At 45.1% G+C, this 16,825-nt stretch overlaps 1 protein-coding gene across 1 annotated transcript; it reads left to right on the top strand.

Annotated features, from left to right (window-relative positions):
- The first annotated feature begins 1,999 nt into the window (after positions 1 to 1,999).
- LOC117514404 (H-2 class II histocompatibility antigen, E-S beta chain-like) lies at positions 2,000 to 16,067 on the top strand. The gene is made up of 5 exons (XM_034174838.1): positions 2,000 to 2,175; positions 2,397 to 2,663; positions 2,769 to 3,050; positions 12,114 to 12,224; positions 15,343 to 16,067. The coding sequence occupies exons 1-5, from the start codon at positions 2,118 to 2,120 to the stop codon at positions 15,366 to 15,368; spliced, it is 744 nt and encodes a 247-aa protein (XP_034030729.1). The 5' UTR covers positions 2,000 to 2,117; the 3' UTR covers positions 15,369 to 16,067.
- Positions 16,068 to 16,825: the final 758 nt, after the last annotated feature.

The raw sequence follows: 16,825 nt of genomic DNA on the forward strand, positions 1-16,825 counted from the left end.
TTAGTTTGGTTAAAATTTTAACCATAAGTTAAAACTGTATGCCTCTGGATGACTTGGGTGATATTGCCGGCTAGTTAGTAGGGTGTTAAGAGAAAAGATTTTTTTTTTTGTACTCATTTTGTTTCTCTTCTGAGACCAGTTCTCCTCTGATTGCACTTTCTCCTGATACCAGCTCTCCTCTGTTTGCAGAAGATAGAACTGTACATCTACTATGAAACATTTAACAGGTAGGCTCTAAAATCTTTGATATCAGACTTCAAAAATGTTTATTAACTGTTAAAGCTGTATTCACTAAGCCTGCAATAATATGTTAGCAGTCTAAAAATTATTCGACCATGTGTGTCAGCCTGGTAGCTTTCCATTTTCTGAGTCAGGTTATTGACTGTGGCCTGCTCCTCATCACTTTGTTGCAGATATTCTGTGACCTTTGCAAAAGCCTCTGCTTGTACTGTATCTTGTGGTTGACCAAGTTGAAAATGTTTGGTACTTGCATCATCAGGGATATATTTTTTAGGTATTTGCTTACCAGTTCTAAAGTTCACATTACAGGCCTGGTGGTATAGAGCATCTGCTGCAGGTAAGTCAGAGATAAACTTCAGTTGTGACTTCACCTTAAGACTCCAGTCATTATTTCTGTCTTCACATGCAACTAAGGCTACAGTTTTGAAGTCATATGTCCTGATAGGTGTGAGGATGAAATCTTTCTTATTGCCATCATAAATATCTCCTGTTCCACAAGAAAAGACAGTTTCTCTTCAAAAGTCAAAAGGCTTTTCAGCAGATCTCAGTCTGTGTGTCCTCTCCTCAGAAGCTTCATTTCCTCTTTACAGTTATGAGCCTCAATGATCATTTCTACCTATAATGACATCCCCCAAATAAGGTCACCAGAGCTGAAGTGTTTAAAGTGTCAACATGCACCAACACACCCAGAGTCCAGTTTCTTCATGAAGGTCATTGATCTAACAACATAACAAATATGTACGCTTTACATATTTTTTCAGACAGTGTTTATGTTTTTTTTGTCCTTTCAACAGTTTCACATTGCACAGTTAAAAATATTAAAACACTGATTAGCCTAACTACTGTTACAGTAAAACACCTGCATACATATTCCTCATGATGCAGTACACAGATTACAAGTACTTCCTCTTTTGTCATGCTTTATTGGCTATACATTATGTTGAGCTGTAAAAAGTGTTTGTCCATTGTTCAGATCATTATACATTTTCCATACTTAAGGCAACTAGCCAAAGTTGCCATCACCAATGAGCCATAGATTATTGCACCCGTCCCAAGTGCCAGGCTGCCAATGTCATGACAGTTTCACCGCCTGTGAGTGAGTGAGCGAGTGAAAAATACTCTTGAATCTTAAATCCTTTCTCCAGCTTCCTTCTTAAGAGCAAGTGAGCAACATATTCTGTAATCATCATTTATTTATTCAAGGTTCCAGAATATAAAGGAATATTATTCAGTATAGTAGGGTTATTAAGGGATAAAAGTGCACATATGTACTTAATATGTATTGTGTGTTCCGGAACACATAGTACAAAATCTGAATTAAGCCATTTGAGTATTTCTTTTTCAATTTTCACATGTTTATATGGTTTCTGAGGTGCTTAATCGTTCTTGTTTCTTTTTTGGTCTTTAATAGAAAGAAGAGCAATGTGCAGTAAGAACTTTCACATTTAAACAAATATATACCCTTTTAAAAAAATTCACATATTCATTTGGGTGTATCAACTGATCAACTCAGTAAGAGAAGAACGTTCAGTAATCAGAGAAGTTACCCATACCCAGAAGGTCATCATTATGGGATTGTTATGTATCATTCATATTTTTAGTACAGAAATTTATTATTGATTTTAGTGTTATTTATTAGGGCATACATGCCACTAATCCTGAGCACAAATTTTATTTTCATGTGAAACATGTAAATGATAATAAAGGAACTTTGAAGTTGTAATATCTCATGAGGAAGTAACTGTCCTGACAGACCTTCCTAGGAATGTCATTTGTCTGCTCCTAAACATCCGCATTTTTAATGTGGTGCTTTCACTTCAGCATTTTTTTTCATTTGACGAAGTGTAGTTTTAAAATCACTCTGGGTGGATGACAACATGTTTGCTCTATTCTTCTGCTCTGCCATCTTGCTTTTTGTACCTATTGCAGATGGAGGTAAGTAAAATAAAATAAGACTTTCTGTGAGCTGTTATTGTTGTTCCCATTCAAACTAGACAGACAAGATGGATGTAGCAAATTTTATACCTGTTACAAAGCATATCTTAAAAATACTGCTGAGTTTACGTGTTAAACTGGATTATGTTGTGTAAATAAATAAGTACCCTTCAACATACAAGAATCCATAGAAACTAACATTTGTTGTCTTTATTTTGCAGAGCCTCTCTTCACTTATAGTGTGTGGTGGTGTGAATTTTATTCCAGCAATGGTCATGACATGGTGTGTATTGTGCAGTTTTACTTTAACAAGATGTTAATACTACAATATAACAGCACATGGGGGAAATTCGTCGCCTACAGGCCATATTCAATAAAGTATGCAAATGTTTTGAACAAAAACCAACATTTTTTGAAAGAAGAAGCAAAGCTGCTACAAGAATGCAGATCTCGAATTCCACTAATATCCAACTTGTTATCTAAGACAGGTAATTACAGTGATCACAGAAGAAAATGTTCATTTGATAAATAGATGCGTCACAGAAGCTTCTTTTGAATGATCTGGTATGCAAACATTTTGGCGTTTCTTGTAGTCGAGCCCAGTGTCAAGCTGTGGTCAGTTGAAGCCGCAAGCAGCACACATCCAGCATTGCTCATCTGCAACGTATATGACTTCTATCCCAAACCAATCCGAGTGACGTGGCTGAGGAATGACAAAAAAGTGACATCTGGAGTGACGGCCACTGTCGAGCTGTCCAATGGGAACTGGCTCTATCAGCTCCAATCGTACCTGGAGTATACACCGATACTTGATGAGAAAATCGCATGCATGGTGGAACACGGCAGCCTCATGGAGCCCAAGATTTATGGCTGGGGTAGGTGAGAGCGTATGAGTTCATGTAAAGTACAATGAGGAGTGCAGGTGCATCTGCAGCTATGGTTAGTGAAGATGTGAAAGTGCTATATACACTCACCATGTCAGTAGTCTATCACGGATGCCACAGTCAACAAGCTAGGCGATGCTGGGCGCACTGTTGACCTGACCTGGTGTGAGTCTGTCCATCAAACATGGATAAAGCTGATGTCTACAAGTACCTCCCCTGATTGGAAACATGGAGACCACACCACATTTTACTTTAACTTCTGGTAAAAATAGACCTTATCCCTATGTCTTCTCACAGCACGTTTGTGGCATAGTCACTCCTGCAATAGAAAAACATTGATTTGAGCTCACTTTTATCCTTTAATCATCCTGTTTTTTTAAACATCTCTTGCGTTTTTGATCATTATCAGTTAACATGTACGTCTGTGTGCACAGGCTATGGTAATAGTGTGTATATCCCATAGAAAAGTGGAAAGTTTGCCTCTGTGAAAAACAAGTGCAGTTTGATTCAGATGAGCATGACTGTCTATAGTCCATGTGCTAATGTTTATATATATATATATATATATATATATATATATATATATATATATATATATATATATATACATATAGTGGTGTTCAGAATAATAGTAGTGCTATGTGACTAAAAAGATTAATCCTGTTTTTGAGTATATTTCTTATTGTTACATGGGAAACAAGGTACCAGTAGATTCAGTAGATTCTCACAAATCCAACAAGAACAAGCATTCATGATATGCACACTCTTAAGGCTATGAAATTGGGCTATTAGTAAAAAAAAAAAAAAAAAAGTAGAAAAGGGGTGTTCACAATAATAGTAGTGTGGCATTCGGCCAGTGAGTTTGTCAATTTTGTGGAACAAACAGGTGTGAATCAGGTGTCCCCTATTTAAGGATGAAGCCAGCACCTGTTGAACATGCTTTTCTCTTTGAAAGCCTGAGGAAAATGGGATGTTCAAGACATTGTTCAGAAGAACAGCGTAGTTTGATTAAAAAGTTGATTGGAGAGGGGAAAACATATATGCAAGTGCAAAAAATTATAGGCTGTTCATCTACAATGATCTCCAATGCTTTAAAATGGAAAAAAAATCAGACGCGTGGAAGAAAATGGAAAACAACCATCAAAATGGATAGAAGAATAACCAGAATGGCGAAGGCTCACCCACTGATCAGCTCCAGGATGATCAAAGACAGTCTGGAGTTACCTGTAAGTGCTGTGACAGAAGACGCCTGTGTGAAGCTAATTTTGTTGTGTGGGCCGCTGAAGAGGAGGTACTGCTGGCCCACCACCACCAGAGGGCACCCTGCCTGGAGTGCGGGCTCCAGGCACCAGAGGGCGCTGCCGTCTCACAGGAGCAGCCGGGGTGACAGCTGACACTCATCACCTATGACAGCTGTCACCACTCATCGGATCAGCATCGGTATAACAGCAGAACGTCATCTCCACCTCTTTGCCGAGATATCGTTTCTACCTAGAAGGTAACGTATCTCAGCTGACGGATTGTATCCTTTTGTGCGTTGTTCTGGAGATTACTTTTCCAACGAGAGGTGGAGGTAGCTTTCCTACCGTTCGGATTCCTGGGTGCAAATGCGCCCTCATTTAATTGTTCTTTGTTCCTCGCCAGCAGTACCAGGTCCGACACGCGGAGGCAGTGGCCACCTGGGAGTTTGGGACTTGGCGGCTCCAGTATTCCCGGGGTCTGGTGGCGGAGGAAACTGTGTGGTTCCGGTTCTACTTTGGAGAGGCGTCTCCTATCTTCGAGCCTGCCCACACGACACCTTTGTGAATTGATTTTTGTCCATTGTTGTAATCGATTGTATTTGTTGTGCACATTCACAACAGTAAAGTGTTGTTATTTGATCTATTCCATTGTCCGTTCATTTGCGCCCCCTGTTGTGGGTCCGTGTACTTACACTTTCCCAACAGGATATCTCGGCCAGCGTCATGGATCCCGAGGGGCGTCAACCGGCTGTTGAACGGCCAATGGAAGAACAGGGCGCACAGGCGTCCGCAGGAGGAATGATCGGTGAGTTGCAGCGGATCCTCACCGCTTTCACGGCTCGGTTGGACTTAATAACCGAGCAGAACGTCCTCCTTAACCGCAGGGTGGAGGCTCTCGCCGCACAGGTGGAAGCGCGCCCTCAGGGCGCTGCTGCGGCTCTCCCTCCTGTCGACCCTGTGCGTAACAGTGACGTTCCACAGGTCGTTCAACGACCCCTCCCACCTTCCCCGGAAGCATACATAAGCCCTCCGGAGCCGTACGGAGGTTGTGTGGAGACGTGCGCGGATTTCCTTATGCAGTGTTCGCTCGTCTTCGCACAACGTCCTGTCATGTACGCGACTGAGGCTAGCAAGATAGCTTATGTAATAAACCTGCTTCGCGGTGAGGCACGCGCTTGGGCTACAGCGCTCTGGGAGCAGAATTCACGGCTCCTTCAGACATATGATGGGTTTGTGAGGGAGTTCAGAACAGTGTTCGATCACCCAAATAGAGGAGAGACCGCTTCAGCCGTGCTGCTGTCAATGAGACAGGGGCGTCGGAGCGCAGCTGCCTATGCAGTCGACTTCCGCATCGCGGCTGCAAGGTCCGGCTGGAATAGCACTGCCCTCCGCGCCGCCTTTATAAACGGACTGTCGTTGGTTCTAAAGGAGCACCTGGTGGCTAAGGACGAACCGCGGGATTTAGATGGGCTTGTTGATCTTGTTATACGATTAGACAATCGGTTAGAAGAACGCCGTCGGGAACGAGACGAAGGGCGTGGCCGGGCACGCGCCGTCCCTCTCCCTTCCGGTTCCGAACGCGTTCCGCCCTCCCCATGCTCCACGGCCCCTACGCTCCGTGTGGTTACAGCTCCCCCTGCTGATGAAGCTATGGACACGAGCAGGGCCACATTTAGGGCACCAGATAGACAGAGGAGGCTGGCCCGCGGAGCATGCTTTGTTTGTGGCTCGATAGAGCATCAGGTAAGAGACTGCCCCGAGCGGTTAAACACCAACGCCCGCCTCTAGAAACTGGGCTAGGGGTGGGCCAAGACATTCACGTGGGACACACCCACATTGCCACGCCGACCTCCCAGTTACAATCCTTTATGAGGATTTAACCCTGAAGGCCCCAGCACTGGTGGACACGGGCTCTGAAGGGAATCTGTTAGACAGCAGATGGGCCAGGGAGATAGGGCTCCCTCTGGTGGCGCTTACCTCGCCGGTGCAGGTGCGGGCACTAGATGGCTCCCTACTCCCTCCAATCACACATAAGACACCTCCAGTAACTCTGGTGGTGTCAGGAAATCACCGGGAGGAGATCGAGTTTTTTGTGACTCCTGCTACCTCCCGTGTGGTTTTAGGGTTCCCCTGGATGTTAAAACACAATCCCCGGATCGATTGGCCGTCCGGGGTAGTGGTTCAGTGGAGCGAGACCTGCCATCGGGTATGCTTAGGTTCCTCGGTTCCTCCCAGTTCCCAGGCTAAGGAGGAGGTCAGAGTCCCGCCCAATCTAGGGACGGTGCCGGTAGAGTACCATGACCTTGGGGATGTGTTCAGTAAGGATCTGGCGCTCACCCTTCCCCCCCACCGTCCGTACGATTGTGCCATTGATTTGGTTCCAGGCATTGAGTTCCCGTCCAGCAGGCTGTACAACCTCTCACGACCTGAGCGCGAATCAATGGACACCTACATCCGGGACTCTTTAGCTGCCGGGTTGATCCGGAATTCCACTTCCCCGATGGGTGCAGGTTTCTTTTTCGTGGGAAAAAAAGATGGCGGACTACGTCCATGCATTGATTACAGGGGGCTGAACGAAATCACGGTTCGTAACCGATACCCATTGCCCTTGCTGGATTCTGTGTTCACGCCCCTGCATGGAGCCCAAATGTTCACCAAGCTCGATCTCAGGAATGCGTATCACCTGGTTCGGATCCGGAAGGGAGACGAGTGGAAGACGGCATTTAATACCCCGTTAGGTCACTTTGAGTACCTGGTCATGCCGTTCGGTCTTACAAACACCCCCGCGACGTTCCAAGCATTGGTTAATGATGTCTTGCGGGATTTCCTGCACCGATTCGTCTTCGTATATCTGGACGATATACTCATCTTTTCTCCGGATCCTGAGACCCATGTCCGGCATGTACGTCAGGTCCTGCAGCGGTTATTAGAGAACCGGCTGTTTGTGAAGGGCGAGAAGTGCGAGTTTCACCGCACTTCTTTGTCCTTCCTGGGGTTTATCATCTCCCCTAACTCCGTCGCTCCTGATCCGGCCAAGGTCGCGGCGGTGAGAGACTGGCCCCAACCCACTAGCCGTAGGAAGCTGCAACAGTTCCTCAGCTTTGCTAATTTCTACAGGAGGTTCATTAAGGGCTACAGTCAGGTAGTTAGCCCCCTGACAGCCCTGACCTCACCAAAAGTCCCCTTCACCTGGTCGGATCGTTGCGATGCCGCGTTCAAGGAGTTGAAACGGCGCTTCTCGTCTGCACCCGTTCTGGTGCAGCCCGATCCTAGTCGCCAGTTAGTGGTTGAAGTGGACGCCTCGGACTCAGGGATAGGAGCTGTGCTTTCCCAGAGCGGGAAGACCGATAAGGTCCTTCACCCGTGTGCCTATTTTTCCCGCAGGTTGACCCCGGCCGAACGGAACTATGATGTCGGCAATCGAGAACTCCTTGCGGTGAAAGAGGCTCTTGAAGAGTGGAGACATCTGTTGGAGGGAACGTCCGTGCCATTCACGGTTTTCACTGACCACCGGAACCTGGAGTATATCAGGACCGCCAAGCGGCTGAATCCCAGGCAAGCCCGCTGGTCACTGTTCTTCGGCCGTTTTGACTTCCAGATCACCTACCGTCCCGGGACCAAAAACCAGAGATCGGATGCCTTGTCCCGGGTACATGAAGAAGAAGTCAAAGCGGAGTTGTCGGATCCACCGGAACCCATCATCCCGGAGTCCACTATCGTGGCCACCCTTACCTGGGACGTAGAGAGAACCGTCCGGGAGGCCCTGGCACGAAGCCCGGACCCTGGAACTGGGCCGAAGAACAGACTATACGTCCCACCAGAAGCTAGGGCTGCAGTCCTGGACTTCTGTCACGGCTCTAAGCTCTCCTGTCATCCAGGGGTGCGAAGAACCGTGGCAGTTGTCCGGCAGCGCTTCTGGTGGGCGTCCCTAGAGGCCGACGTCCGGGATTATATCCAGGCCTGCACCACCTGCGCCAGGGGCAAGGCTGATCATCGCAAGGCTTCGGGGCTGCTCCAGCCACTGCCCGTGCCCCATCGCCCCTGGTCCCACATCGGCCTGGATTTTGTCACGGGCCTCCCACCATCCCAGGGCAACACCACCATCCTCACGATAGTGGACCGATTCTCCAAGGCGGCCCACTTCGTGGCCCTCCCGAAGCTCCCGACGGCCCAGGAGACAGCGGACCTCCTGGTTCACCACGCCGTCCAGCTGCATGGGATCCCAGCAGACATCGTCTCCGATCACGGTCCCCAGTTCTCCTCGCAAGTCTGGAGGAGCTTCTGCCGGGAACTGGGGGCCACGGTGAGTCTCTCATCCGGGTATCATCCCCAGACCAACGGGCAAGCAGAACGGGCCAATCAGGAGGTGGAGCAGGCCCTGCGTTGCGTGACAGCCGCGCACCCGGCGGCCTGGAGTACCCATCTGGCCTGGATCGAGTATGCCCATAACAGCCAGGTGTCGTCAGCCACCGGCCTCTCCCCTTTCGAGGTATGTCTGGGGTACCAACCTCCTTTGTTTCCGGTGGTTGAGGGAGAGGTCGGTGTGCCCTCGGTCCAGGCCCACCTACGGAAGTGCCGTCGGGTGTGGCGTGCCGCCCGTTCTGCCTTGCTGAGGGCCCGGATGAGGACGAAGGCCCATGCAGACCGTCGGCGAACCCCGGCCCCTACGTACCGGCCTGGGCAGGCAGTGTGGTTGTCTACTAAGGACATTCCCCTTCAAGTGGACTCCCCTAAACTGCAGGACCGATATATCGGTCCGTTCAAAATCATCAAGGTACTCAGTCCAGCCGCAGTGAGGCTTCAGCTTCCGGCCTCACTGCGGATCCATCCTGTTTTCCACGTGTCCCGGATCAAGCCCCATCACACCTCACCCCTCTGTACTCCGGGTCCGGCACCACCTCCTGCCCGGATCATCGACGGCGAGCCAGCTTGGACTGTGCGCCGGCTCTTAGATGTCCGCAGGATGGGCCGGGGCTTCCAGTATTTGGTGGACTGGGAGGGGTACGGACCTGAAGAACGCTCCTGGGTGAAGAGGAGCTTCATCCTGGACCCGGCCCTCCTGGCCGACTTCTACCGCCGCCACCCGGACAAGCCTGGTCGGGCGCCAGGAGGCGCCCGTTGAGGGGGGGGGTCCTGTTGTGTGGGCCGCTGAAGAGGAGGTACTGCTGGCCCACCACCACCAGAGGGCACCCTGCCTGGAGTGCGGGCTCCAGGCACCAGAGGGCGCTGCCGCCTCACAGGAGCAGCCGGGGTGACAGCTGACACTCATCACCTATGACAGCTGTCACCACTCATCGGATCAGCATCGGTATAACAGCAGAACGTCATCTCCACCTCTTTGCCGAGATATCGTTTCTACCTAGAAGGTAACGTATCTCAGCTGACGGATTGTATCCTTTTGTGTGTTGTTCTGGAGATTACTTTTCCAACGAGAGGTGGAGGTAGCTTTCCTACCGTTCGGATTCCTGGGTGCAAACGCGCCCTCATTTAATTGTTCTTTGTTCCTCGCCAGCAGCACCAGGTCCGACACGCGGAGGCAGTGGCCACCTGGGAGTTCGGGACTTGGCGGCTCCAGTATTCCCGGGGTCTGGTGGCAGAGGAAACCGTGTGGTTGCGGTTCTACTTTGGAGAGGCGTCTCCTATCTTCGAGCCTGCCCACATGACACCTTTGTGAATTGATTTTTGTCCATTGTTATCGATTGTATTTGTTGTGCACATTCACAACAGTAAAGTGTTGTTATTTGATCTATTCCATTGTCCGTTCATTTGCGCCCCCTGTTGTGGGTCCGTGTACTTACACTTTCCCAACAAATTTATTTGCAAGAATCCCCCGCAAAGTCCCTCTGTTAAATAAAAGATGTGCAGAAGAGGTTACAATTTGCCAAAGAACACATCAACTGGCCTATAGAGAAATGGAGGAATATTTTGTGGACTGATGAGAGTAAAATTGTTCTTTTTGGGTGCAAGGTCCGCAGACAGTTTGTGAGACGACCCCCAAACTCTGAATTCAAGCCACAGTTCACAGTGAAGACAGTGAAGCATGGTGGTGCAAGCATCATGATATGAGCATGTTTCTCCTACTATGGTGTTGGGCCTATATATCGCATACCAGGTATCATGGATCAGTTGCGATATGTCAAAATACTTGAAGGGGTCATGCTGCCTTATGCTGAAGAGGACATGCCCTTGAAATGGCTGTTTCAACAAGACAGACAATGACCCCAAGCACACTAGTAAACAAGCAAAATCTTGGTTCCAAACCAACAAAATTAATGCCTCGCAGATGTGAAGAAATCATGAAAAACTGTGGTTATACAACTAAATACTAGTTTACTGATTCACAGGATTGCTAAAAATGCAGTTTGAACATAATAGTTTTGAGTTTGTAGCATCAACAGCAGATGTTACTATTATTGTGAACACCCCCTTTTCTACTTTTTTTTTTACTAATAGCCCAATTTCATAGCCTTAAGAGTGTACCTATCATGAATGCTTGGTCTTGTTGGATTTGTGAGACTCTACTGAATGTACTGGTACCTTGTTTCCCATGTAACAATAAGAAATATACTCAAAACCTGGATTAATCATTTTAGTCACATAGCACTACTATTATTCTGAACACTACTGTACACACACATCTGGCAAAAAACTTGTGCCAATTCAAAATGCAAATCCACCTCGGACTTGCTGTGGCAACCCTGACTGCAAAAAAGGGACCAGCCAAAGGGACTTACTTTCCTATATATACACGTGTGTGTGTGTGTGTGTGTTTGCATGCGTGTGCATTATTATCCTTTTTCAAAAAAGATTCTTATGACTTGATAATGTTTGAAAAGATGACATTTATTAAACTTAACAGACTTAACTCAGTCGTGCATTTTCACACATTGTACATTTGTTCATGCAAGTAGTTTTCATTAACTACATTTCTGTTTTTCAAGTGTTACGTTTCATAAACCAGGATGAGAATAACATATGGAATAAACACTGAAAACCTCAGAAAAAACTGAAAATAACTATAAATCTAATTAATTATGTAGCTGATAAACAGTGAAACCAGCCAATCTATCTAAAAATTACTTTCTGCAAAAACAAGTGACCATAACACTGGAGCTAGAATAGAATAGAATAGAATGCTTTTTATTGTCATTATACACAAGGTACAACAAAATTAAAAGACAACTCCCGTAGTGCAAAGGTGTAAAAAAGCGAAAAAATCTAATACTTCTTGATAATTTTCAATCAACTTTTCTTCAAAAACTCTGAGTTCTGGAATTTTCAAGTGTTTTATGTATTCCAGAAAGTACTGATCAGCCATATAGACTAATTTAAAATGTACAAAGTTGCTGATATTAACATATTTTTGATGTTTTTGCTCACTGTTGCACAGCTGTGAGTTGGTCAGCCATGGAACTACACTGAGGTAGGAAGTTAGCTCGGGTTTGTTCTTCCTTAGAAGCAGGTCTGCTCCCCGGACACGGATAAGGTATATTTCTTGTCAACAGTCGAAGATGCGTGTGACGCTCAGAGGATGACAGGAAAAAAAATAGTTTGATTAAAGAATGGAAAAGGGTTGTTAGCCAGTTACCATTATTTCAAATAAACATTTCTGTTTTGGAATATTAAAAAAAAAAAATTCTTTCATTTTTTTTTTCCATGTGATATACAAATAGTTTCTGGTTTTCCTATTTGTTATTTGAACCAGTTCAAAGCCTTGTTCAGTGGCTTGATTGCTGACATCGTTTCATATTAGAATTGTAAAATAAAGTGAACTTACCCTTAATACATGCATCCTTGATAAATGTCTTTCCAGACCCGAGGAATGAGTCAGCAAGGAATAAGTTCGCTATCGGGACTGCAGGGCTGCTGCTGGGTTTGATCTTTCCAGTTGCTGGGACAATTTACTACAAGACGAAATCCACTGGTGAGAAGCATAAATTTAGCAAACTGTTGCCTGATTTTTGTCATCAGTGATTAATTGGGAATATCAAGGCACATTTGATTTTAATTCTGTTGGACTGAGGAAGTAAAAAAAAAGTTCTGCTTTTACATCCTCTGAATGAGTTTCAGCTGTTCAACGGAAAGCCTGTTTCCTTAAGGGCTCCGTCACAGTAGAGCACAAATGCTGTACGAATCACACAGATGGGAAAAACAAACAGAATTCCAGCTGCATTCGTGCAGGACAGACATTCATATAGCTGTGTATGAATGCCATTTGAACACCCAAAATGGGGTTTGAAGCCAGCTGAAATGATTCACACACATTTGGAATGCAGCAGCTCCCGAATCCAAGTTGATTACTCAGACTGCAGGTCAAATGCGGACACAACACAGCACATAACACAAAAAAATAAAAACAATAAATTAAAAAAATCAAAGAATAAAAAGAACATAGCACAAAACTCCAAAGTGCCGGCAGAATGCAGCAGGAATATCCAGAATGCCCCTTCAATGCCGTACGTGCCACCCGAGGTCTTGGCAGAAGGTGGGTGGGGGGGGTGCTCTGGTGAAGACCTGCCATGTTTGACTACTGGGTGTCGAATGACATCCAACCCATGGACTAATTACATGCAAACCCGGGTCCCCAGACCATTACATCACTGGAGTGCATGTGTGAACGGATTATTACAGATATCTGATCACCGACGTGTACACCCACAGCCATTATTACCCGTAATTGCCACCAGTGGTGGTGCAATGCAGTGAATCCATGTACAGGGGACACTGTATGACACACAGCAGTCCATATATTGGATAAAATATGAGAGGTAAGGCAGGTCCTGAACAGGTTCGTGTGTTATACATCATACAGATAAAGTGAGGAACCTTGGAGTAATTTTTGATCCTACGTTGTCCTTTGATCTCCACATTAGAGACATTACGAGGACTGCTTTCTTCCATTTATGAAATATAGCGAAGATTCGTCCCATCCTGTCTATGGCTGATGCTAAGACTTTGGTTCATGCATTTGTCTCTTCTAGATTGGAGTATTGTAATGCTCTATTTTATGGCTTACCGCAGTCCAGGATTAGGGGTCTTCAACTGGTTAAAAATGCTGCTGCCAGACTTTTGACGCAAAGCAGAAAGTTTGAGCACATTACGCCCGTTTTGGCGTCCCTGCACTGGCTTCCAGTTGCTGCAAGATCGGATTTTAAAGTACTGTTATTAGTTTATTAAATTGTTCATGAACTTGCTCCTCCGTATCTGGCTGACCTGGTAATCCCCTATGTACCAGCTCGGGCCCTGCGTTCTCAGGGTGCAGGACTACTGTGTGTTCCCAGGGTGAATAAAAAGTCTGCCGGTCACAGAGCTTTCGCCTACCGTGCCCCAGCTCTGTGGAACAATCTCCCGGCACACATTCGGCAGTCAGATACTGTGGAGACTTTTAAATCATGTTTAAAGACTCATTTGTTTTCCTTGTTTTATCATTAGTGTTATGATGTGTTTTTATTCTTGTATTCTTTTATGGTCGTCTTTTTATTGTGTTTTAAATGTTTAATTCAGTTTTTTTTTTATGTGTGAAACGCCTTGAGACGATTTCATTGTGAATTGGCGCTATATAAATTAATAAATTTGATTTGAATTTGAATTTGTCATCCTGGCCAGACTGAAAGGTGCAGGAGGCCATGAGATTACCAGAAGCTTGTAAAAAGCTGCATGGATGCAGCCATGTTGCCAACGATGTCACTGTATTATGTTACTGATCCATATGTAATGATTTCTGACACATATCTGTCAAAAGAGGGAATAAATAAAAGTATAAAGATGATTGAGTGTTTGCCCACCTTCACCTCTCCTGTGCCTTTCAGTGCAGTCAGGCTGCAAGCTGGCTGGCATGCACTGAGCGGGTTGCCAAAGGTGACTATTTATTGTATTTATACTGTGATGGCTTGGTAATACAGTTGTGACATTAGTCCTTTGTATGTGGTACTGTGATATGATGTGTATTACAGCTGTGACAGCCCGTTAAGCTGTGCGCAGTGCAATGCGGCTCTGAGACGCATTGAGTCACTGCGCAGCTCACCTGACTGGGCTGTTACAGATACATGGCCATGCCCTCTCATGGGTTACATAACATATGTGAATTATGATCATCCAACCCACATCATGTTGCGACGCCCTGGCTCCATAACGAGTCAAAGTCTCTGCGCAGTGCACTATACTTACACCCATAATGTGCATGATATCACAGATCTATTGTCAGTTCACCTCATGTGTCAGAGGATGTATCTGTAATATCATGGTTTCATGGCTGTTAGACCCCGTCCAGGTGGCTGCACTGCACGTCTGCACATTACAGAGACGCGCTGATGGGCAGCTCCTGTGATCGTGGTGTAATGTCCAGAAAGATCATGATATTACAGATCCATTGTCAGTCCACCTCATGTGTCAGAGGATATATCTGTAATGTCATGATTTCATGGCTGTCAGACCCCCATCCAGACAGCCACACTGGGCGTCAGCATGTCACGAAGACGTACTGATGCATGGCGCCTGTGATCACAGTGTAACGTCTAGAATGAGCATGATATCACACACCTCGACACCTCCCGAATGTGGGTCTGATTTTCATTCAGAGGGATTCGTGCTCATTCGGCCTATAGTGTGATGGGGGAATAATACTCACTCACTCACTCATCTTCCAACACTTACTTCAATCAAGTGTCGTGGGGGGCTGGAGCCTATCCCAGCAGTCATAGGGCATGAGGTGGGGTACACCATGGACAGTACGCCAGTCTGTCGCAGGGCCACATATAGACATAGAAACACAGTCATATCCACATGCTCCTCTATGAACAATTTAAAGTTTCCAATCCACCTAGCCTGCATGTCTGTGGGTGCAGGAAGAAGCCGTAGCACCTGGAGAGAACCCACACAGATATGGGGAGAACATGCAAAAGCCACACAGAAAGGCCACAGGTGGGAAATGATCCCATGACCTTCTTGCTGTATGGCAACAGTGCTAACCACTAAGCCACTGTGCTGCCCGTGTTCTTAATACTTCCTGACAAAATTAATTTTTTCTCTCTTCTTTTTTTTAGAGCGGATTTTGGTGCCAACAACATAACACACTGCCTGACAGGTGATATAAAAGTAAAAAATAAACACATTGTCTGGCATATAATGGCCAAATATCTTGAGCTTTAAGGACCCATGAGTTCTGCAGATCTGAGGAGCTGAGCACAAAACAGCCTCCTGTGGGACTTGATGTAGCAAAGGGGCTTGATCCCAAAATGTATCTGTGACATAAGCTAAGAATAAATAAATAGCATTATTGTTGAAGGCTGCTCATCTTCCTCACTGCTGTATTGTATGATGATAGTGTAAGGTTGCTATATTATTCACAGAGCAGATAAACTAACACCCAAATACACATTTCTGACCCACATAATGTCAACAGAAACACCAGTGAATATGGATCCTATTTTCGTTATAATTTGTATGTGTGTGTTTATGGGGTGCAGAGACAACAAATTAGTGAAAAAAAGATATGTCAGCGATTGCTTGGTATGTGCATAGAAGAGCATGCATTTGATTTTTGTCAACAAAATTTTAAAACTGTTCAACTAAACATAGAAGAAAGGAAAGAAATGCTTTTGTCATTTATTTTATGCTGTGTTTATTTTTTTTTTCAAAGCTGAGCTTTTGCAGAGTGATCTCTTGTGTAAATGAAAGTCACGAAATCTCATCAATGTGTATCTAAATGAGACAAAATTTCCTTTTCCCCCAGTTTGTATTCAAATACCTATTAAAACATGGGATGTTGAGTTATCTGTACTGTATTTGCGTATATTTACATTGCTCTGGTTTTCTTGTCTTTTTGAATATCATTATTTTGCATATTTCTATGAATGATTCTAAAACTTTGTATGTGACAGCAGTTTTATAGTTTTATCTCATCTTTACAGTTTATCTTTATAGCTTTATGTTTTCTTGTTATCTATGTAAATAGGAAAATAGAATAAATATTTGCTCTTGATGCACAAATGCAGTTCCTGGGGCTTTCCCACCCCAACTCTATTGTAAAAATAAAATAAATAAACAAATAAAATTTTTCTTTTGCGGCATAATTTGGACACTGATCGTTACCTGTGTGACATCAAGGCTGCATTACTGTAATTCTATATATATATATCTCTCATGGTTCACATTAAATTGGTCCAAAATGCGTCAGTCTTCCAACCCATATCACTGAGGAATCAGAATCAGAATTACCTTTATTTTGTCATTGCGCAGTAAACTAGCACAACGAAATTTGCTTGTGCATCCGCAAAAACAATGCCCGTACTCACACATAACTTACCCATACACACCCTCACATGCACCCACATCCACACTCACCCACACACACACCTCAGTAAATGTTAAGAACATGAGATTTGTTTGGGGGGGTGCATTAATATTTTCTGTGATATTTTATAATCAGGGTTGGGAGGGTTACTTTAAAAATGTATTCCGATAAAGTTACTAGTTACCTGTTGAAAAATGTAATCAGTAACGTAATCCAAGTACCATAATATTAAA

This window comes from Thalassophryne amazonica, chromosome 7 (assembly GCF_902500255.1).
Source record: "Thalassophryne amazonica chromosome 7, fThaAma1.1, whole genome shotgun sequence".
Classification (NCBI taxonomy): domain Eukaryota; kingdom Metazoa; phylum Chordata; class Actinopteri; order Batrachoidiformes; family Batrachoididae; genus Thalassophryne; species Thalassophryne amazonica.

Excerpts from the sequence above, each read along its gene's own strand:
- LOC117514404 (XM_034174838.1), top strand. The coding sequence starts at position 2,118 with ATGTTTGCTCTATTCTTCTGCTCTGCCATCTTGCTTTTTGTACCTATT. Across the intron at positions 2,664-2,768 it reads CAACTTGTTATCTAAGACAG|TCGAGCCCAGTGTCAAGCTG; the intron begins GTAATTACAGTG and ends CGTTTCTTGTAG. Across the intron at positions 3,051-12,113 it reads GCCCAAGATTTATGGCTGGG|ACCCGAGGAATGAGTCAGCA; the intron begins GTAGGTGAGAGC and ends ATGTCTTTCCAG.